General features: G+C 38.7%; 1 protein-coding gene across 1 annotated transcript in view; it reads left to right on the top strand.

Moving 5' to 3' along the window:
* Nucleotides 1-5,735: 5,735 nt before the first annotated feature.
* Nucleotides 5,736-25,341, top strand: part of LOC140233692 (glutaminyl-peptide cyclotransferase-like) — a 37,824-nt gene continuing 18,218 nt past the window's right edge. Inside the window, exon 1 of the mRNA XM_072313803.1 lies at nucleotides 5,736-5,897. Within this exon, the coding sequence (XP_072169904.1) occupies nucleotides 5,769-5,897 (129 nt within the window). The 5' untranslated portion in view covers nucleotides 5,736-5,768. The remainder of the gene's footprint in view (nucleotides 5,898-25,341) is intronic.

Raw genomic sequence — 25,341 nt, 5'->3', positions numbered from 1 at the left:
GACGACTGACTTGCGATAATGACGTTCACGAAGGACGCCGTTGGGTCGTTCAGGATCTATGAATAACTGATAAAACACGAAATATTCAGTCGACTATGCACTGAGTGGACAATATTAATGTCGAGAAATGAAACGAATTGATGGCTTGTCTGATATCAGAAAGGAATGAAAGATACTGCCCTCGGCAAAGTGACTTCAATAGGAGCATTTCGACACTTAATTGACAACGAAATTGCATCATATCGGATTACGGGATTTAAATAGAACAGCAACAAAGAGACAACAGCAGCAAAACTATATAATGAAGTTAGGATAACGCATCTGCGTATAATAGCCTTCTTTAACGTAGGAACAATGTCTGTTCAGACTTTGTTTTCATCTACTGAAGACAGCATAATATGCAATCATGCATAGTCGTAGATATAGATAAACAGAACGGACTTTAATTCAATACCTCCGACCCGCCATGTGTGAAATCATTTTAAAAAGTCAGCGGTGAGCAGGAATTTTTATGAGAATGGATATATATATTCCTGCTGGCTGGACATGGTGACAACGAGAAACCTCCACAGACAGTTGTCAAAATATAAGAAGACTTGATTTCGCGTTATCTCCCAATCGTCGCGATTCTTAAGGTGCGACGGATCATTAACATTAAACGCCAGCGGCAGAAATCAATGAGAGGGGCTTAACAGCAGACTATAGCAATGCCGGAGTTATGAGTGCCAATGTTTTGATAGCAGGCTTCAGATAAAATAAATTTAAATGAGAACTACACTTACTTTCTCTTTTCCTTCCTTCGTCCTCAACCTCCTACCCCTACCCGCATTGATCCCTTTGTAGGCTCCTTTACGGGGATTGGGACCAGGTTGTTGTTTTTTTCCTAATCTTAAGGACGAAATGCTGGAGATTTTAATCATTGTGTATCATCGTTGAGCCACGATAGGCTGTATGTACTATGCATTCATAGTTTCCGCAAAGTGGACGTGAAACTAAAATAAGTTCTTTGAGTTCACGTTATTATCTTATATTGCATTACATAATAGAAACAGACACATTCGATTGGTAGACCAAATCATGTATAGTCTGAATTGAGAGATTTCCCCACTTGTGAAATTAAAGTCTTGAGAAAATGTAGAAAATAGTGGTTCATATCCTGACTGGTACAAAAGCAGGTTGGCATAAACCGAATTTCACACATTACAGGCAATGCCATTTCATGCACTTGGCAGCGAGAAATGTGCAAAGAAATGTTACGCCTTGCAAGTATTGCAATATGGAAAATTGATGATAAAATTGATGATGATAGATGATTAAAGTAGAGACTACCCACCTTGTACATTTTCATTTTCCATAATGGTTGAATATGAGAGATAATGATGGAAAAAAAAACCCACACACACACACACACACAACCACACCTTTGCTTGTGATGCTTTAATGATAGTTCATTGATACATTATTTCAGTCCATACAGCTCATTAACCCACTTCTTTCTAGTAATGTATATGAATATTATGCAAGACGTAAGCACACACACACACATAAACACACAAGCACAAACACACACGTATACTATATATACATAATATGTATATATATATATATATATATATACATATATAGAAAGAGAGAGAGAGAGAGTACACAAACAACTTGTATAAAATACAGATTCATCGTCTGTGACTTCTATATTCATGAAAGCACTTAGAATTCATTGGATTGCTCAATTCAGATGACGTCATATGGATTATCCAAGAGAGTGAAGATGCGTCACTTGGTGTCCTATCAAATTATTGGCCTCATCATCCATCCTTTATTCTCCACTGGTCCTTAATCATTCTACTGCGATCATTGGTTATCAAAGAGGGTATCCTCTGTGATAATTTAGCTTCGAATACATCACTGTATATTCCCAATCTATATTCTTTTAAAAGCTGATGAATACTGTAAATATGGACAAAACAGGCCTGTTTCCTAATATAACTATTCCAGTTTATGCATGAACTCCCCCTGTAGACGGTATGAAGGGTCTATAGACCGCCATACTATGATTCGTGCAATCAACCTCTAGCCATGTGTATATACAGTTTAAAATCTTAGATGCCGTTTGCATGTGTGTTAGTATTTTCTTATGTTGGACTATAGCCTTAATTGCCTGTGGTTGACAGAAAAAGGGTCTGCTCAGAATTTGGACGCATTAACAAACCTAACTTAAACTGAGATATACCTTGTCATAATAGCTGTCGATGAGTCAGTGTGGGATTTAATCTCTCTTGTGATCTATATTTTTATATTGGTTAAAGCATTACAGTGTCCTATATTCCTACTGTCTCTATTTTCATGACGTATACATTATCCACAATCTTGGGAAGATTTTTAGAATTGAAAGGGTAAAAAAGCCCCCCCCCCCCAAAAAAAAAAAAAAAAAAAAGAAAAGAGAGAAAAAAAGGTAGTAGGCACCTGCATACTGGGTTGCAGAGAAAGGAGGAATGCAAGGAAAATCGGACTTTCGGCGGACTTATGTCACGGCGGCTTTTCCCAGGAGCAAAAGCACTGATGCCGAATGCAAATGATATGCATGTTTTGCCGGGTATTCGGTTCACCCATGAAATACGACATGAGTCGTGGATGTGTGGCCCGCGCTATTAGTCATGTGAATGATTTACATGTTGTTTCGGGCTGTTGTTGTTTTGTGTTTTTTTTTTCTCCTTTTCTGCGGCGAAACGGACCATGAACTTCTGGATTGCCACGCATGCAGTATTTATGTACTAGTATTATGTATTGCCGGTTCAGATGAAGGGGGGGGGGGGGCTGCTGTGATATCTAATGAAGACATTTATTATGATGAATGTATTGCCGCATCATTATTGCAATGCTATGTTGTTATATTTCTAACCCGTCGAAAAGCAGACGGATGGGCAAACTGATGTAAAAAGAATGACGTAGACCACAAACGGGCGCTGGTGCTGGTTGAAAGAAAAAAAAAAATGAATGTATAAAATACGTAAGTTTAAACATGATCTTTCATGTTCTTGTTTATGACAGGGTTTTGCCACGATTTAATGAGTTGCTCGCCACTCCCGCTTTAATAAAACATCCAGTTTACGTATGCACCATACCGGGTTATTTATTCATTTATTTACTTATTTGCATACCTGAACAGTTTAAGAATTAGGGAATAGATTGATTCAATATTACATCCACTAACGGAATATCAGGTTGAGCCTTTCACCATACCTCAGCAGATGGGCGCCAACCATATCTTTTTCGTCTTTTTTTTAACATTATTCTTTTTCCATATGGTTGTATTATAGCGATAAAAAACTAAAATAGATGGAGAAGCAGAATATTGTATTGCAGTAAAGTTGCAAACAATGAGAATAGAGTAGGAAGCTTCGATGGATGCGAAACAAAGGACCTAGACTGTATATACTACAGAAAATATAACGGCACTTGCAGTGCTACCTTTCGAAAAGTGGGTAAATGTATTCTCAAAACTTATTTCTTGGAAAACGTAGCAGCGAACATCAAGTGATAGGAAACTAAAGAAGAAGAAGAAGGGAAAAATATCTCACAAAATGGAGCAAATGAACGATTACATTTCCGTTGCCATGCCAACAGATGAAGGTTTTATTTTCGTCGGTTGAGATCTCGTTCTGTTGGGGCCGCCTGAAGCTTTGAGGGCAATGCTTTCAAACTGATGCATCTATAGATAGTTTGCCATGCGCGAAGTACCGTGCATGTGTTTGTGTGTATGTGTGTGCGTGTGTGTGTGTGTGTGTGTGTGTGTGTGTGTATGTGTGTGTGTGTACTTGCGCGTGTATGCGAGTGTGTGTCAGTGTGTGGTCTGTGTCGACAGACAGCGTGTGTGCATGACACGAAAGGATAGATTACAACCACAAGCTTCAGTCACTCTGTAATCAGTTTTCGAATACAATTTCACTCCAAATCACTTTTTATACCATAAATAAAAAAAGAAAATAGAGTATCAGCTGTTGCTTACAACCATATCCCTGGCATAGTCGTACAATACTCGTGTTGTTTCCAAAGTTTAGATATCGAAATGTCAGCCATCAGAATTACTTTACAAATCAGAACCAAACACAGCCAAACCAAAAGGAGATAAACACATTTTAACCTTTCTCTTTTTCCCCTGTGTGAATAGGAGTGTCATGAAAACCACTAAACTCTTTCATCTCTACAGATGTGCAAATGCCATTTACTGCATTTTATTCAACTGTTTTTTTTTTTTAATGTAAGAATAGGCCCTAGTAGGCCTACAATACATTGTAGTTTCATGACGAATAATTGTTTATGCAAAGACAATGTCATCCTGCATGTTTAGTCTTGCTCCTTAGTCGAGAGAGATAGATGCTGGATTTCAGGTTTGTTGTTTGAAATTCCGGAGTCTTATTCACTATATCACGGAGCTCCCTCAAAAAGAACGATATATCATAATAAGCCCTATATATACATTATCCGTTAGTGTCGATCACCAATATCACCAACTTCAAGTATAAATACACACGTATGATACTGTATAGCAATATCTCAAATCATTTTGATGTCATTGCATAACATCCAGCATCAAGTTGACTTACCAGATAATTAGCTGGGGCTATATAAATAGTTGGCCTATATAGTGTTTCTGGCAAGCATGACAAGAAAACGCTTGTTGCAAATCAGTGGAAACGACTGTCACTAAAATGCCCCGAAAATTAATGTGATTTCGGCTTTGTATTGTCATTTATGATTGTGTATGAGAGTAAAAGACATTGTTTTCAGTCAGTGTGTGTATGGAGCGAGGTCCTATAACATGTATTTCTCATTGTCCATTTACCTAAGGTAGTCGTTCTGTATACGAATTTAAATCAAGCACATAGAAATATCTTTGATTTATAAGGGATATGGGCTATAGATTATCATTAATAATCATATAAAGATGATCATGTAGCGTTTGATGTTGACCAATTGGCATTGTTGAAAATCGAAGGTTTATTCATCATATATGCAAATTTAACCAAATTTATATACCTGTTTTACAAAAGATCCATACTTTCATTTGGAAGTTTACTTGCTGAAAAGCAAAACCTTTGATACCGATCAAAGATTTGGATATATTTCGTGCCAATTTTTATTATCATGCATCTGGAACTTCGCAATGCTGACTCATTCAATTTCACTTGCTAAGAAAAACAAAATTAAACACCAGGTTAATGCAATTATTTTCGATACCACGCGCATTCTTCTTTTTCAAACTGACAGTTTGAGTCATCAGCAACAACAATACTGTTGAACACTGAAAATACCACACACACACACACACACAGACAGACAGACAGACATACAAACTACAGTTGCCTTGAAAGGTTTGCGCTTCTCGGTATTTTGTTTCAACAGGAAATTTCTGTCTGTCCGTGTGTGCACGTCCGCACTTTCCATCATGCAACTGTTGCATACAAAGGTAATTCGTATTGAACACGACACGACTGCAAGCCCTGCCCACATCCGATATGGACATGGCAATACGTACAATGCCGGTTGGATGGCCACACGATTTATGATGAATGGCTGTTCGTGCAACCTACTGTAGCTAACTGACTCTTTGTTTCAATCCAGTTCCTTGCCGGCTTTGCCAACCAACATGGAGTTTTAACAGTGAAATTATCAGGAAAAGACGATCAGTTTGTGTGGTGTAGGGGTATTTGCGATCTCGAAGTGGAAAAAAAAAGCAGCGCTTGAGGTCGAACGCGGAATCAGACAAGATGATTCTGACTGTTAAGCTGCTGTTTTTCATCGTGACTCTGCTCGCAGCGAGTCGCCAGGTTTATTCTCGCCAGGGCCGCTGGGGCAGCCAACGACCAGCAAGAAGGTTCCACTGGACAAGGGAAAAGGTGAGGTAGGCGAGGGATTATCATGCAGAATCAGAGGCAAAGTGTATTATGAAATGCGCTTTTTTCTCATTATCAATTGATTCTGGCAGTTCAATTTTGAGAGGGTTACATAGACGTTTGATTGTTTAGAAGTGACAAAATGAAAATAAAAGGAAATTTTTGTTAGAAGATGATGAGTGCATGTATTATTACGATAAAACAACAATAAACCAATTCATATTGACAATATATTTTGAAAGCAGTTATTAAAGAAGAATATAAATTGATGTCTTATAGCTCTGTACGCATTTCCCGCACTGTTCACGCATTTGTCATAGGTATTATTATTATAATTATTCTCTTTCTAATGAAAATTTTATCGTTGCAATCTTATTATGATATTTATTATAAACACTGTGTTTTATGTAAGGGGGTTCATAACATGCAGCAGACATCTGCAAAAATGAAACTCTTTTCTAGATCAAGAATACGTGCATAATGATTGGTGTAGGCCCTATAAAACATTTATATAGAATATTGCTCAGTGTATTCAGTTGTGTTGAAATTTGTGTTGAAAATCTCTTGGCAACCCATTTATGGGATCTCACCCGCCTGCGCCATTCCCGCGTCACTCCTGCCAACCATGCAGTATTTTTGTGTTTTTTGTTTTCCGTGATAAGTTCATGGTCTCTACGGCCTAATCCGTTTCTGGTGGTAATCACATCACGACCTTTAGGAGTCTGCTCCGGCTTTAAGTCTCCGGCTCTGCCAACTCCGAATTCTATCGTACGATTTAAAGCTTGGCTGAATAATTCTTAGCCTTCAGTGCGAGTTAGGACATAGGAATTCTCCTGTTTCATTCGTGAGCTTCGAATTGACAGTTTATTTCATCGACTATTGTCCTAAAGAACAACGACAATCCATGAATCTTCAACATCCAGGAAGTGATAGTGAACGCGATAATGATAATCTCTTTTCAAATTGAATTCGAATCGTGGTTTCATAAACCATGACGTCAGTAACCATAGAATCTGGTATTTTAGTCTCACGTGCCCACTAACAAAATGATAATCATACCACAGACACTAATTCCAACAGATCAAATCAACAGAGGTCACGTGTGGATGACGAATGACAGCTCGTTGGAGGGTTGCCCGATCTACTGGGTTGCTGATGTCACTCTCTTTGAATGTCAAACAAGAACTCCAATCCAGGGATCTCAATCTGCATACAATATGGATATTCCCATTGATATTCAAATATTAGGCGTTCCACTTTGCAAGTGTTGGTCAACCATGTCTGACATGGCAACTAAATTAACAACAAATAATTCTAGCTATAAAAGAAACAGTAGACATAACTTTAAGCATTTCAGCAGACTGGTTACCTATAGCTGAACTTGGTAGCAGAGGTTGTTTCCCCGAGAACCGAGAAAGCTAACCGAGATTGTTTCACATAGCAATAACCAATGCATACGAACTTAAAGGAATAAATACATGAGAAGTTTGTTAGTATAGCTACGTCTGAAAAAAAAAAAACCTATCCATAATCTGAAAGTAATTCAGTTTCAGTTTCAGTTTATTTTATTTAATCACGGCAATTTGCTTCAGCAAAGCTGTTCTTCTGCAAATCCTTGAAAAACATAAAAATAGCAGAAATACATTCAAATTGCATATACAACTGGCTTCATGATGTCAATTGGTCTGTGACTGAACGGAATTACCCATAGGTGGATAAATCAGTAAGCTGGTGTGATATATTGGTCATCTTCTTGCCGCAAGTATGTATGAATTTGATTACACAGGTGAAATTAGTCAATTCCCTCTCTGCTAGCGGACAGCAGGTAATAATGAAATCACCTGTCAATACAAATGACGTCGAACGTGGTCAAAAGCCAAACAAAAGCCGAATAAAGTGCGATTGCCACAGAGGATCACCCGATGGCACCTGAACCACACAGTCACGACAGCTATACACGGAGATTGTGAATACACTGTATTTATTAAGAAGTTTACCGAAAGTACCCACTAAGGAAACACAATGGCTATATACACGAACATTTTTGCCACCGCTCATTCCCCGATTCAAGTTGCTGCCGGAGTCTGAGAAACTCCACCACCGGTCATACGATGGCTTATGATGCCCTCGTCGATGGCCCGATATTTAGGCGATCAGAGCCGAATTTGAACATTTCCTTTATCGTACGTCTATCTTTGCTCGATTTCGGGACCCTGTGACGCCTGCATACGCAAGACAAACAACATAATATCATTCGGGGTTCGGATGAATTGGAAGTTTATGAAAAGTAGACATGGATGAAAGTACACGGTCTGGTGTGATCACTACCACTTCCGATAGGAATTCCGATAGGAAAAGGAGCAAGAGTTAGTAACCATAATGATTCTTGTATGTACATTTTTGCCAGAATAATACGACATGTATACAGGAATGGACACGCAGGATCGGTTTAGAGTAGTGAAAATGTCAATTTCATGCCATTGTATCACATAATATGGTAGGACATACCTGACAAGGTTATTCCTTGTCATCGCACAACCACGTCGTGACCCATGAAATGCCTTTGAAATGTGGGTATAATGAAATAACTTCATGCCTTCGAAATTTCACAGCTTTCATTATCGTTGCATGACTCGCGTTATAAACAATAATTCAAATTAAATCAACACAAAAACATGAAATGTAGACTTCAACCAGTGTCAACGACTAAATTGACTGTTAATGACTACATCAAGGATCGCCAACATGTTTGTGGTGATAAAGAAATCTCTTCTGGGTACAACTTGGGAGGAGGAAGAGACTGATGTCGCGGGGGAACCAATCTCATTTTACCTCACCCTTTTGGAATGTTCCTTGACAGCAATAACGACCAATTAAAGAGCAACATTCCCAAAATGTCAGGGATTAATTATTACTTGGGGAGCAACCGGCCCGATTTTTCATCAGCCGCTATAATTGCATTGCGACTATACACGAAGACGCCATGTTGTCAGCCAGGATCAGGAACATTAAACCATCTGTTTCCAAAGCTGATAACAAATTGTGTATGTATTCAATATGCCAACCGATTAAACCAATCTAATTCTACTACACTTGCATTCCAATCAAACTCTACTCTCTGCCCATCTATTTATGCCCATATACCTCCTTCCCTCTCTTTCTCTTCCCTTCCGTCTGTTCACTTTTCTCCCGCCGTTTACAGGGATAGTATACATTGGTTGACATGGGGCTTCAGGTTTCCAACATATATATTCTTTTTTTTTGTGAGATAAAGAGAAACCTGTTATGAAGTATGAAAGCGCGGTTAAAGGGATGGTGTAATATTGGTTGAGATGACGATTGGGTTTAAGTTTTGCAAGATACCATTCTAAGAGGAATTCAAAGTTTATTTGATGAAAATCGGTTATGGAGTGGCTGAGACATCCAAAAACAAAGTAAAACAAAGCGATCGTAATAAAAGGGGGTCCCACCTTTTATTACGATCGCTCTGTTTTGGATATCTCAGTCATTTCAAAACCAATTTTCATCAGTGTTGAATTCCCCTTAGAATTACATGCTCTTTCACATTTCATAAGAGGTTTCTCATTATCTCACCAAGAATATTTAGAAACCTGAAGTTTATAGGTTTCAACCAAAACGACCCCTTTATAAGAGAGATTCAATATTTATTATAAGTTGATGAAAATTAGATTTGAAATGGCTGAGATATCCGAAACAAAGTGATCCTAAAAAAAAAGTGAGACTCACTTTTTATTAAGACTTTGTTTTACTTTGTTTTTGGATATCTGTCATTTCAAAATCGATTGTCATCTAATAAACATTGAACTTCTCTTCGAATTCTATGCTTTTTAACATTCAATAATGTGTTTTCTAAGTATCGTGCAAAACGTTGAATTGATACTAAACCACCCTTTTAACTAATGGCTTAGTCTTATCATCCATCCTATCTGACGCTTTATACCTTGTGATATTATTCAATAGTAATTATTATGTCATGAACATGCTTGTCAAGTAGCCCTACTTTGTCTATAATATAAAAGGTTCCTTATTACGCTCTCATGCTTTCCATGGATTCGCATCCATTCACTGTAAATCCAGTCTTCCTTGTCTAATTTACTGGGCTGTTATTATTGCTCGTTTTCTTTCTGAAAGTTTGAAGAACATGCATTAAAAAAAAAATCAATTTTAACATCGGGGAGACATCCGGCGTGATCCTGAATTAGCACCAGCATATCACTGGAAAATATTAAGCTTGCTTAATAATACTTTGTCATCCCGGAGATAATGAATGAAAACAATTTCTCCCTTGAAGCCACCATGTAGACGCTAAATACACCAGGGACACTCCGTTTAGACGCCGGGAGGTTCGTATTAACATTGGTTTCTTTCTGGTTTGAAATTCAGCGTGTGCTATTTTGTCAGTAACATGAAAAGTCGAAGTGCAAATCAAGCCATGTGTGACGGACATAGTGTTATCCGTATCATTGTGAAGACAAAAGACGTGCCCTGATACATTCGACATGAAGCGTCCAAGGTCACTGATAAAACAGGATCTTGAACACCTCTGAACTTATCTCTACCTCGGATGAATCCCATGAAGGCAAAGAGTCACTATATTGGGTAACAACGCCCAAGTATATGAACCCACATTCGGAAAAAAAAAAAACAAATCAAAAGATAGCTTTTAAATCAGGTAGGTCCGAAGAGTAAGAAGGCAATCGATAACCCTTCACCTTTCTGAAGAGCAGGAACAGGATGTTACCGATAAGTATAAGTCCATTGAACTGCTGTACAATAAGTCACTCGTCAACCTTCGGGGATATCCAAATAGAAAACGTATACACCTCCAAGTAAGACCCGTCAAGAGATGCAGTGGCCTCCGCGTTCTTGCTTGAATTGAAACTTGTGTTAGCTCTGAGTGTGTTGCCGATGTTTTCTTCTCTGTACGTATAATCGTATTTTTCCGTGCATACACCCAGTTGGGAACGGAATACCCGGATAAAGATCCGGGCTGATCCGTGATGTGATCAGTGAAAGTGGTGACCACGGATTTCTACATTTCGTCGTAATTCTGTTGCCGTTTTTACATTGGGATAGGAATCCCACATTTGCCAAGATGTAAAACAATTTCTGGCATGATTTTACGCTATCGGCGCATATTTCCTTTCTTGCTGTGTACTAGTTGAATCTGTCACTCGATGTCTACACAGAAGTTTTGCTCGATTACGCTACTCAAAAGAAACATTGGGGAAGAAAACCCTTTCATCTTTCGGAGTAATGTTTTATTCCTACATAATGTTCATTCCTATATATCTGGAAGACAGATTCCCGGATGGAGACGAGTGACAGTAATATTTTACCCTGTCTTTTGTTGGTTTTCACGTGCTTGTTTATGAACCATGGTTTCAGATAACGAAGGAGTATGGGAGTAAATCACTCATTGATATTCATGGGATGATCGGGCCGAGTTGTCTGAGAGATTCAACGTCCCTAAATCACCGCCTTAGTAGTAGAGAGCCTGACTTATCTCAATTCCTCGACGATTTCTTAACGTATTCGGTATTCACGAAGCCGAAGATCCCCAGAACTATACGTCACGTAAACGCGCGCGCGCGCGCACACACACACACACACACACACACACATTCATGATGTGTTGTCTTTTGAGTTATCTGTTCCTTTCGATCGTTCACCTCCTTAATGTTTCCCTCTGTAATAAGTCTTCTTTTCGGCTCTCGAGAAAACCAATAATTCGAATTTAGTTTATAATCAATATGAGCAAAATAATTGTCAAATCAGCAAGAATGGTATCCAAAATGGCTTCAACAATGGTAATTAAATGGTAATGGTAAGATGTCCCAATGTGTCTGAAAAGATGTTTTCACGCCTATCCTGAAAAGGTTGATATTAACATCCTCTTATAAGAGATGACAGTCTGAAACGAAAACAAAATTAATGTATGATTTGACTTGACCGACTTAGTTTCATGATGACAATGTGTCCCTGGAGAAGGATCACTCCTACGAGTGACCCTTCTCCAGTTTTGTCTTCCTTGAGCTTGATATTCAACCTCTTTTAGGGGAATGCAAGTCACTTTCGATCTGGTATCTGCATCGGGCTGGTGGGCGTCTTTGTTCTTTTTGAGAAAATTATTCTTGAAGACATGGAAAGAGATCCTGCGTGAGGGCATGGGCCTACATGCCCGAATCATTTCAGTCGCCTTTTAGGATAAACTCATCACCGAAAGGTGAGCTACTACATAATCATGATCTTAGCCAAAAGGCCGAGATGCTCTCACTTCCCTGGTGTTAGGAAGATGAAGCCTCTGCCTCATATCCTTATTCCTTATCTTGCCGATGAGCCTTTGTACACTACGAATTATACAATTGACGTTGATCAGCTTGCCGTAGTGTCCAGGACTTAGCTCCGTAGATGGCAATAGGGAGGGTGAGTTCTTTGTAGATTCTCACTTTGAGTGATCTGGTGATAATCTGGTTGGTCTATAGTAATTCTCAGCTTGCCAAATGCCTAAACAGCTAATCTGGTACGGCGTTTCACATCTTTTGTTATTGAAGGAATGTTACTGCCGAAGAAGACGAAGTTATCAACTTAATCGATGATTGCTCCATTCAGGAATATATACGTTTGTCTTGTTACATGATTTTGAATTAACTTGGGTTTAATTTTCAACCCCCCCCCCCCCGCCGCAGTTTTTTTTTTTTTTCAAGTTCGTTTGTTATACTTGTGGCTTCTCAAAGACAAGGTCCATCAATTTCGGAGATTTTTCATCACGAATCCAAGAAACGGGTTGAAACAAGACGAGTTTATGCTAGTGTCAAGATATGACTAATATAGCTCATTCATAATGCTATTAAGGCATACAAAATCGAAAACTTTATCGATGGCCGCCAAGATGGCTCCCAAGATGTGAAGTTACTCTGTTTCGCCTAGTACTTTATTAATGTTGATTTTGTTGTATTGATAGCAAGATGCATAAGTGTAATGAGTCATGGTCGTGGTAGTGATAGGTAGGAGGGTCTACAATGAGTTTTATTATTGAGTATACTGTTGGGTTACAGATACTTCGCCTGTCATGCCTCTACATTTTTGCTATCGGCTATCGTCCTGTTGGTTTTGGTCTGGATTGTGGTGGTGGTGGTGGTGGTGATGTGTGGTTACCATGGGCGTGGGTGTATAGCTAGAATAGACGGGTGATGGATGTAAAGCGCTGTGAAGCAAATTGTGCTACATGGTTGCTGGGCAGGCTTCGGTGGGGATGGTGGTGGGTGGGTGTGTTTTGTTTTGGTGTGATGGGTGTGTCCGCAGTGGCGTGAGGAGCTTGTGCTGCGCGTCCACTCACGGCGACCACCAGGGAGAATTCCGCCCAACCATTCGAGGGTTGCATCTCTTGACTTCAGGGTGTCGAGTGAACCTCGAGTAGCCTAGTCTTTTCTTGCCAGCCGCTTATTCTCTAAAAATCTAAGCTGTGTCCAACAGCACAATCACATTATGTTGTGATGTGAAAAAGATTTGTGTGTGAAGACCAAACTTTTTATTTTCCGGATCAAGTGTCCACGTTCTAGCTACACAATAAAGAGATGACCCTCTCGAAGCCACAACCCCCGAGTTCCAGCGATTATGCGTATGACCGGTCGTGAATAGTGTTGACAGTTTCAATACACCTGTTGATCGACCTTACCCGTCGTTGAAATGGAACTCTGGACACCAAGTATTCTTTTGAGTATGGTCTAGGATTGAAGTTTATAAGACTCGAGTGGACAATGGATAATGCAAGCCGGGTTTATACGCTCAGCGTCGAAGCTTTTTGCCCGTATTTATTCGCGAAAAAATGTAAGAGTGCAAGAGTTACGCCCCTGCATCCACTTAACACAAAGCAAGGCTCGGAAGTTTGAGATCTAATGTACACCTCACACAAACACTGTTGACAAGATGAGCTCCCATTTTTGCTCATTAAAAGAATACTGTTTTTGCCTGAATATCCGCTTTGAGACTTAATTTTCCTTTTCCTACAACACTGGTCAATCTCACATGAAGTCTGTGAAAAAATTACTAACAAAAGAATACAGACAATAAGTAGATTTAACTTATTATTCATTCAAGCGTTTTTTAAAACTATATGTATAAGTCTACAGAAATGCCCATGTAGATACCAGCGCAGTTGTGCATGGTATGAGTTATTTTTTAACTGGTTTTGGCAGTCATTACTGTTTATAGACATGTTTTATCATTACAGTTGGACGAGAGTATGTGGTGATATAAACACGGGGTGCATATTTCGCTGTCGGCCTGCATTGGTTTTCTTGAGGATAATGGAAATATAATGGCTGTGGTAGTGATAGGTATAGGCATGTTTTACCATCACAGTTGGCTCTGCAGAATGGACTCCAGGGTAATAGTAACACAAAGCAGACTGTTTTACCTCCGCCAGTATGTGAAACCTACGGCCGACGGATGTTATGTTTTCTGTTCCGTATGTCCGTCTGTCTGTATGTATATGTATGTCTGTGTATCGTTCTGTGAACACGATAACTGGAGAACGGATGAACGAATTTTCACAAAATGTACAGGATGTGTTCATAATGAGGTAAGAGAGAAAGATTACTTTTGGGGGGTAAAAATCTGACTTTGGCACCCAGACTATCCTCACATAAACAAGATGAGCAGATGAATTGATTTGACACCACTTCCACGTCTCAAAATGTGTTAAGTTGCATAGAAGCAGCAAAGTCCATGAAGTCTGTCAAAGATTAATAATGAGAAAATAAGGTTTTTCCTTCTTCATACTGATTACACATGCACGCAAACACACCACACACACATACCTTCATATGCATATATTTGTATTTGTGATGTCAATCATTTCAAATTCTTTCAATAAAGACAATGGTGCATGTAATACCAATCGCATCTCTGCAGCATCTTCATGGGATATGTTCCAGACGATATAATAATATAATTTCACACCATGATAGATGAATCTGACTTCAGAGCACTGGCGGCCATAACTGGGGGTTTCCAAAGAAGAAGAAAGCACTTTCACTGAGTTTGGCAATGAGACAGGTGCGTTGCTATGTCAGTGCTTAAATTATCTTTTGTTAGCCTACTTGAAACCCCCACTCGGAAATTATCATTAAAAACTAGTACCCAAACCGAATAAGCCAGTTCGGAGATAGCTCATGGGTACAATGACCTTTCACTTTTCTCAGTTGGTTAGGCACTTCACTCAATTCAAAGCGACAGCAGCTTGCCCAACATAGCAATTTATGGAACTCGTATTCTAACAAAGAATGAACCTGTGTAGATGAAGTGACCAGAATGGTTCGTCAATCAACACTTTGGGAAGCATCCATTTCAATGTGCTGTTTTAAATACATTAACAACATAGTATAAATACCAGGCTTGCTGTCAGGTGGATGTACTGCGGGCACCATTTATAAGGATTACATGAATAATCATAACATCACAGATGCTTATCTCATTGAAATTAAAAACCAACCTGTCTCTCGGTACAAATGACCTTTTTCTGCTCATGCTCAAACGGGAACTCCGAATTGGCTTATTGGTCTGTAAACATTAATGATGTCATCACAATGTTGTCATGTATTGATTTGTGGAATTCATTGCGGTCCGTGGGCAGAGATAGCAATACTCTGAAAAACCCAAAACATAACACACTGAACAAGGATGATGACGAGCAGTCTCAAATTTTCCAATAATGTAACAGCGTAATTCCATTACAATACGGCTTGCCTCACCTGTGTAGAATTTGTGCATGATTTCTTCTTTTGTCCTGCTACTTTGAGCGCCGAATCATGTATTCTTATGTTAAGCTGCTATATACGTCATCGTCCTTGTTCATTTGTGATTTGTTATGAATTCTGAAAACATTCTTTCTCAAATTCTGAATTTCTGTGGGCCTACCCATGCAGTATAAACAGTTTGTATGTTCAAATGCAAATGTCTGAAAATCATGCAGAAGTCTCCTGCAATTGATAACAGACGTTGGACAAGGGCATTCTCTAACATGTCTTGAAATGTTTAGCGATGGAGTCTTGGTCGAATGGGTAATGGAAATGCCTAATGCATGATGTAGCACCCTGCCAACGAGTGCATGCATATACCTTCCAACCAACCGTGGATTTGGCGCTCTTTCTCACCCAAGGCACAGCCTGAGGAGTCTCCATCCCCGAAATCGAACCGCGCTCTAATTTGCTGTTGACTGCACAAACCGTTAAGTCTTAAATGGACACATACCTAATACAGTGCACTCCCGTTATAACGAAATGCTCGGGACCGGCAGTTTTCTTTCGTTATAACGAAATTTCGTTATAACCGAACAAATACAATATATAACGAAAACAAGGAAACCACGCATATATATCATATTCTGTTTGCTGAATACTCGTCATTCACTGGAAAGCTATGTGAAATGGGAAGGGATTATTTTATTACAATATTAAACGCAAGTTCCCCTCAGAAACTGTGCATGACACAAGGAGCGAACACACAGTGATGTGAAGCATTCGCCCGGCCAGAGACACTACAAATGCTTTTTCCGCTAGGTATTTTCGAAAGCAATTCGCATTTCGTTATAACGGAGCAAATTTCTTTTGTTTTTCTTTGTCAGTGGCGCTCGGAAAACACTTCGTTATATCGAAAATTTCGTTATAACCGTGTTCGTTATAAGCGAATTTTGTACCATAGGCTTTAATGGTGTTAATTTTGGGACCAGAAGTTTTACTTCGTTATAACGAAATTTCGTTATAACCGTGTTCGTTGTAACGGGAGTGCACTGTAGACCTGAAAACAGCATTAAGGGGAAGATTTATGAAATGCTGATTATATAAAGAGAAGGATGTACGCCCTAGATGGGTGAAATGGGATGAAATCAACTTATAAACTATATATGAAAGTTTGATAACGGAACAATGGACACATTACGTGGATATTTCTCTGCTTATAGCGGTCTTTCATCGTGTCTCGTTTATGTTGACATACTGACTGTGCGTGCACACTTCCTGTAAAAGTTAATGTGTATTAATTTTGATGTAGCCGGTGTTACTGAAGAATGGTAACGGACCCTCCCTGCTGCTCTGTGTTTGTTTGTTTGTTTGTTTTTTCCCTCTTTTGGCTGAACTTTGTCTAAAACTTCGATTCAATTATATAATTCTTGAAATTAAAGCTCTCATGATAATATATACAGCCATGCATAATAAGCCTATACATGTATTTCAAATTCGGAACGGAGCTTGCTGACTTATGAAATCGGATGTTTATTTTTCCCCTGAGAATAATGAAGCGAGGTTACAATAAACTGTCGGAGAAACGTTAGTGTATCGCACTATGTACACTGCAGTCAGGGTACATCGGAAGTTGCAATTCGTCAGTCCCATACAAACTATCTAGCCCTGCCTTGGGACGTTTGTGCCGTGGCGACGCTTAACGTATAGTTTTCATCGGTCGGAAAATCAATTCTGCGTCGCTTGAACTCCGTTGAGAAATAAGGATGCAGAAAGCTCGCAGTGTAATGATTCCCTTATGATGGATCGTGGTGAGCAAATTTTTGATATCTCAGTTCTTTGTTTTATGCATTCATTATATAAGACAGATATGTAGCATTAGCTTGATGTAGATATTGAGTTTATACAGATTTAGGTCTAAATATAAAATTATATAAACTTGATGTATACGATGTTTATGTATTAATGAAGGACAATCTATGTATTTATAATGTGTACTAAGTATATCCTACTCTTTACGAAAGGAAAATAAAACAAACACTTACACACTTGCACACAGAAGTATAGTTTGACATTTAATGCGCCTTCTGCGACTCGGCATTTCTTCGGTCGCTGTGGAGATGTGCATTTTCGCGTCACCCTTTCGCCACGAACGCTTATCTAGATACACATCTGTATACTTGTTCGATAGTCCCTCCCCTAGAATGTAAATGTCACCGGAGTATACCGATATTGCCTTCAGTGGGGCATATTACCCTTAGGGTGTCATGAAGTCGGATTTTCGCTCCAGTTAGTGGAATTAAAATAAAAAAAGATCGCCTCTGGGGCGACGTGCAAAGTACCCACTTCGTCTGTTCCGCCGTTCACCGAATTAAGAGTGAATTTGGAACAGTCGGAAACATACGAGGCGATCGAGTTCAGCTGAGTGAGCTTTGGACTATTCAAAAGTTACCGAGGGTGGATGATTCACTAACGCCCGACTAAGTAACGTGCATTAATGGTGCGAGATTTAGATTTCGCGGCAGCCAATTTTCCCAAGATTCCCAGACTAACATGACTATTAACAGCTCCAAGCAAATTGAACCACACACATTTACAGTTGCAATGCACTTATTGTACACAAGCAATGCAGCAGAGCGCAGACGAGCGGTAATAATACCGGACCTCTTTGGTACAGGTGTGGTATAGTATAATACCAACGACCTGTGAAGAAAAGTTGAGCCTGTAGACGAAGACTCGTCACGTTATGGCTCTCGGCCAATCACTTGATTAGGATTCATATACCGTTCCGGCGCCACGACCAACTGTATATTCAAATGATTAATAACTATAGCACTTATATGGCCCATCTGTATTAGTGTTCAAGTACTACAATAAAAAATGGTAATTTAACTCTGGCTGTCCGTCTGTTCAAGCACGGCTTATAACGGCGGCCCTCTGTATCATATGTATATATTATATATTGTACTGTGAATTAAGTCATTATTGGCCATATAAACATTTTGTATGTTATTTAACGTTTCATTTGTCTTTACATACAAAATATGACTTACTATGTAATATGTCAATAATTTTCAGAATTGTATCTGTGTAATTGAACCTGCCTTTGTTATTTTTGTTATTCTGAAAGAAAATATGAAATGCAGAAAATAAAATCTTTTCAAACAAACAATGTTTATAATATGTGCTAGTGTATCGGCCCTATACCAGCTTTACGTGTGTATATGAGTGTGTGTGTGGAATGTGCTGTAGTAATTTCCAATATCAGTATAATCGCAGTCAAAATATCGCCAAAATCATCAACATGTTATTATCATCAACATGTTATTAAACTTAAAAGATTTCTACACGGAAAGGGAACCCAACCTCCTGTATATACTCATTACAGAATCTTTTTAGGCAAGTTCTTGGTTGAGTGGAGACATTACGTTACTTGGTCTATGACTATGCCACACTTCGTAATGGACATCAATCATGAGATCAAATTTTTTCTTCGGAAACATAATAAAGTAAACCTTAAAGGACAAGTCCACCTTCTTAGACATGTGAAAAGAGTGAATGCAGCAATATTTAGTGGAACGCATCAGTGAGAGTTTGAGGAAAATCGGACAATCTGTTCAGAAGTTCTGAATTTTTTAAGTTTCTCCTCAGTCACTGCTGGATGAGAAGACTACTACAGCTTGTGATGTCATGATTGTGTAGAACGATATAAAGATAATATAAAGAATATTCAACATATTTTCACTTTTCTGTCGTAATAAAAGAACGCTTTACTTGCCTCTTTCAGAAGGCAGATGGAATAATTTCACCTTCAACATACGTCAGTGACAAGTGGAGAAAATGTGCACTTTTTTTCAAAAAATAAAATTTTGTGAAATTCTCTATCTTTATTTTGTTCTAGGCATGTGACATCATACACTGTAGTAGTCTTCTCATCGTACAGTGACTGCGCAGATACTTTAAAAATTCATAACTTTTGAACGGATAGTCTGATTTTCCCCAAACTTTCATCGATGTGTTCTATTAATATTGCTGCATTCTTTCAATCCACTTGTGTGTGAAGGTAGACTTGTTCTTTAAGGAACGTAATTTTATTCAGAACTCTCGCTTACTGCATGCACTATACATGAATGGTGTATAAGCAAATTCTTATTTTCTCTGTAATAATCGTATATTAACTGTCTCTCTCCATCTTTTTTCACCTTTCTATTCATCCATCCATCAATCCAGCTATCAATCTTTGCTTAAGTTCGCTGTGAGCACCAATGTTATAGCAGCGAATTTATAAGCTTATCCTCTGTCAAAAGTGATGACATCTTGCTCGCTCGTTAAAATGCCACTTTCGTTGTTCCGTGTGTCCGTATCATTCAGAATGACAATTCAGAATCCCCCCCCCCCCCCATAGTGTATCTCATGTAAAAGCTTCAAATGATAATGGGAAGTAAATGGTGGCAGCGAACCGTTGACGAACACAAAATCTGTCAATAATGGGAATTTAAGTGTGTCTGTTCACAATGCACCGCTGACTTGGCAGTCAATAACGAGTTGATTATTGCCTGACAATGATGGGGATCTGGCCGCGTTGGCACATCAACAACTGCATCGTAATTGCACTTCGATTCCAGGTTTAATTTGATGTGAGATTTCTCTGCCGGTGATTTTTTATTTTGATCATAGAAAATTGTCGTGTAAAATATGAAAGGTCGAAATGAATTGATTTTCCTGGCTGGCGGACATGAGTTTTGTGCCCGAGTGATTTACAGCATACTGCTGATGACAAATTACTGCAGTATACACGACTGGAGCCAACTCAACGCAGGCAAACTGCCAGTGACAACAATATTAGTAGAAGGCTTCGAGACAAGGCGCGTGTAATCCTTACTCGCGTTTATTTACTGAGCGGCTCCAATCTCATGGGTTGAAAATCTATTTCAGTCGTCTAATTGTAATCAGAGGAATGATGATTGCAAAATGTGCAGAGTATACGATTCGTCGAGGAAGTTTATCCATCACGGCTCTGTCGAATACCATGACACGAATTTCATTCCCCTTCGGAAGCAAGGACTTAATGCTGTTTGTGTTAGAAAACAAGAAAATACCATGATGAGCTGTTGCAGTTCTGATTATACAGTCTTTGTCCCTTGAGGCATTCTATTGCATGCGTTTGTGATTTTCTTTTTTTTTTTAAACATGCAGGGATATCATTATAGGGAAACAAGTAATATTTTACAATATCATATCCCACTTCTTCTACCATCACAATTTTCCCTTTTGTAATTCTTGTGTGTTGCTTTGAATAAACGATGATGAATTTGTAACTTTTTATTTGTTCGTTTTTCTTCTATCTATCCATGATGTATTGTGTTGTTCATCGCACATTTCACTTTATCGTCTTTATCAAAGGTCACTGAAGATCAGTAACCCAATCAGACACAAAATAATGTATTAGACATAGGAACCTAATTCATTTACTTTGAAACTTTGAATTTCTTACGATTATGATAGCCCCCATCCACCCACACACCCACACACACACACACACACACACACACACAAATAAGTGTGTATAATAACGCGAGCAAAGAAAGGAACTTGTGACCAAGCTCAAGGTCCCCATGCTCCACTGAAAAATTGTAATATTAATTTAGTAGGCAACCCGCATTAGCTTAACGTGTAAAATTGAAGATCCACAATATAACATTTTCACGAGCGCTGATTGCATTATAATGCCGGTTACATGTTTGTTATCTACATTCCTAGTATGTATACCCTATAGTATTTATCAATACGCGGGTTCTTACAGCAGAATTCTAGAATCATCCAAGGTGTAAAGAAGAGCTTGCTAGTGCAAAAACAAAAACAAAACGACAAAAAAGAGACAAAATGAATTAATATAAAAAATAAAACCAAAACCAATAAATAGCATCAGATGGAGAAGGGGTTGCTTATATCAAGATCATAAATCTGGACCCACTCAATCTTTTAACACTTGTAATAAAATAGACGTGCCAAGTATGAACGTCAAATGATTTTCTTTTTATGCCTCCGCCACGAAGTGGTGCCGGAGGCATTATGTTTTCGGGTTGTCCGTCCGTCCGTACGTCCGTCCGTCCGCTTTCGTTTACGCGATAACTTGAGTAATATTTACTGGAATTTTACCAAACTTGGTCCAAGTATGAAGTATGATAGGGCAATTATTTGATTAGATTTTGGGTGAAATCGGCTGAAGGTCAAAGGTCAAGGTCAAATCATGAAATTGTATCCGTTTACACGATAACTCCTCAAAACTGGATAAAGCAAATTTCACCAAACTTTGTTGGAGGGTGATGTATAATGGGACAATTACTTAATTAGTTTTTCAGTGAAATCGGACAGAGGTCAAAGGTCAAAGATCAAGGTCAAATCCTAAAATTTATCTGTTAACGTGATAACTCAAAACTGGATGAAGCAGCTTTCACCAAACTTGGTCCAAAGATGATGTATGATAGGGCAATTAGTTGAGTAGATTTTAGTGACATTGGCAAGAGGTCAAAGGTCAAACGGTCAAGGTCAAATGCTACAAATGTTGCAATTTCCCCCATATCTATGCAATGCCCAAAGGTATTTTCTTGAAACTTGGTGTGGACATGTACTACTGCGTAGAGATTCTCCAGAGAGAGTTTCATGTCATAAGGTCAAAGGTCAAAAGGTCAAAGGTTAGGTGAAATGTTGCAATATCACTTTTCTCGCAAATGGTTCAATGTATCTTCGTGGAACTTGGTACATACGCATGTACTGACTGGCAGGGATTATCTAGGGAATTTAGTGGTCATGGGTCAATAGTCAGGGGGTCAAAGGTCAAGGTCATCTCCTCAAAATTTAGCTATTTCCCTCATATACTAGTATATGCAATGCTTGCATTATTAGTTTCAAAACTTAATACATGCATTACCTAATGGAGATTCTCTGGGAAATTTCCGGCCAGAAGGTCAAAGGTCAAACATTTTGTACCGTCATTACACTCTTTCTTCATACCTTGGAAATTACTCAATGCATAAACTTATAAAAAGGTCTGTCAGAATTCAAGTAAAAATTCTCAATTCCCCATAGATGTGTACCTGCACTCTTAAAAAATTAAAGCAAACCCAGTTCAAGACATTTCTGACAAACCTGTCATTTCAATATTTTGCCAGTTATGTGAAACTGTCATGGATCACACATTGTGAAGACATTGTACTATACGCCTATTGGGAGAATCATGCATTATGGCGGAGGCATCAGTCGCCATAGCGACATTCCTAGTTTCCTGACCTGATTTCATCTCGTTGGTCATGTGTACGTCTATGGTAAAGACTCCGCATATTGTGTTTCAAGTTGATCATTAATTTAATCCTATTTTGATTCTTCTTCATCATCCCCAAAACATGTTGGGCTTATAAGATACTTGCGGCTTACTTCATCTACAGGAAGTCAAATTTGGAAAAGCGAGCAAAACATATATCGGGAGGCAGAAAAGATGATAGCATTATGGTAATTCAACACAACCCCCTTGTCATGCTCTTTCTAGATCATAAGCCACCACTGCTTGTTTGTCTGCACTTCTGAATACTCAGAGTGAATTGTGGGTTTTTTGTTTGTTTGTTTTTTGCAGCTGTTTTTCTATCTCCTATATTTCACTATGATGAGAATGACAAAAACTGACGTTGGTTTACATGGCTGAAACTGTGTACTTTCGGTGGGTTTTTTTTTTTTCCAGAAGCACAACGCAATCTCTAGAAATTCATGTTTTCTATTAATTTATTTAACAGTGTTGCGGTTGGCTATGGCATTGGTGATAATTATATTGTTATCTTTGTGAAATCGTGTCCCTGGCTGTTGTTTCTATTAAGATATAATCGTAGTACATTATCATCACCCCCCCCCCCCCCACACACACACACACACACACACACACTCGGAATATCCTCGTGGCTCTGTGATATTATATTCCCTTTATATACATTAAAAAAACACATATATACATTAAAAAAACCAATATACATAAAAAAAAACACACACACACACACACTCGCCCGATACGAAATTATTATGCTCTGTTTTTCTGTAACTACTTTGTGCGCCTTTCTTGTGTTTGTTTATGGTGTAGGCGCAGCGTATAGAATTTTGCTGTAGTATGTGCAGAGTACCATGATAAATTACCACGAAAATAAACCAGCGCGTGCGTGCGCACACATTTCCATCATAGGAAAATTTGAGATGTTATTACAAAATGTTCTCACTTTTGTGTAAACCGCCATATATCACTTATAAAGTGACATTTGTCTACCATCGTATTCTTTAAAAGAATGGGATAGTGAGAGTAGGGGGAGGGAGAAAGAGAGAAGAAAGGGATGAAAGGAGTGTGAGGGAGAGGAAGATTGGGATGGAATGAGAAAAAGACACAGAAATATCCTTTTAAAAAACATGAAGTAAGCTGATCGTCAGTATTCTCTGTTGTGGTCGGTTGCACGTCATTGGTAACCGGATGTATAGTGAGAGAGAATCTAAAACGGGGATGACTGTCAGGCAATATGGTACAATGTGTATTTACGGAAGATCAATCATTACTGTCACACTCAAGGAAAAGGAGCGGGCATATTCAACTCCCTCATGTCATGCACGGCCCGAGTGTTGAACAAGGAGATTGTTTACAATCTTTTTGGGGTTGAATAATCAAATACATGGCAAATCTATACAGCAAAGTCAAATGGTCTCCCCAGCTATAAGTTGGTAGCTCGCAAAAACAGGCTCCATATAGTGCTATGGAAAATTTCTTGGATGGTTAACTTCTCAAAAACATGGAGAGTTGTTAACAAACGGGTGTCATGACTCGCATTCACGCTATGTGGATTTTATATAAGTATTGCATGCAATTTTGCAAAATTATTGGAAGCAATTTAGTCTAATATCATGCAACAAGGGTTTCAGTTCTTTTGCATGTATGAAATAAATTATATATATATATATATATATATATATATATATATATATATATATATATATATATACTTTTCCCGCAGTCAGAGTATTCTAATCAGAATTGATGAAGAGTACACGTATATACACGAATGTGTGCGTACTACCGCTGAAAACAATAATAGTCTGGGTGCCAAAGCGACTTTTTGGGCCTAACCTTGTTTTACCGTCCACCCAATGTTTTTTGATGGTTTTACCCTATTTCGGGGGTGCTGAATCCGAATCTGGATGATGCAACTCTTGCATCCTTGAGGGTTTTGAGATATTTAAGATGGCCGCCAAAATGGCCGCCCGAACTGGAAATTCCCACGTATTTCCTTCTAAATGGTGATAGATTGAAAACAATTGACGGTTTTACCCTATTTCGAGGGTGCTGAATCCAAATCTGGATGATGCAACTCTTGCATCCTTGAGGGTTTTGAAATATTTAAGATGGCCGCCAAAATGGCCGCCCGAACTGGAAATTCCCACGTATTTCCTTCTAAATGGTGATAGATTGAAAACAATTGACGGTTTTACCCTATTTCGAGGGTACTGAATCCGAATATGGATGATGCAACTCATGCATCCATGAAGTCTTTGAGATATTCAAGATGGCCTCCAAAATGGCCGCACCAATTAAAACCAGAAATTCCCATGTATTTCCTTCTAAATGGTGAGAAATTGAAAACAATTGATGGTTTTACCCTATT

Source organism: Diadema setosum, chromosome 1 (assembly GCF_964275005.1).
Source record: "Diadema setosum chromosome 1, eeDiaSeto1, whole genome shotgun sequence".
In the NCBI taxonomy this organism is placed as follows: domain Eukaryota; kingdom Metazoa; phylum Echinodermata; class Echinoidea; order Diadematoida; family Diadematidae; genus Diadema; species Diadema setosum.
Note: the sequence above shows the minus strand (reverse complement) of the source record. Positions and strands in the feature narration are given on the sequence as shown.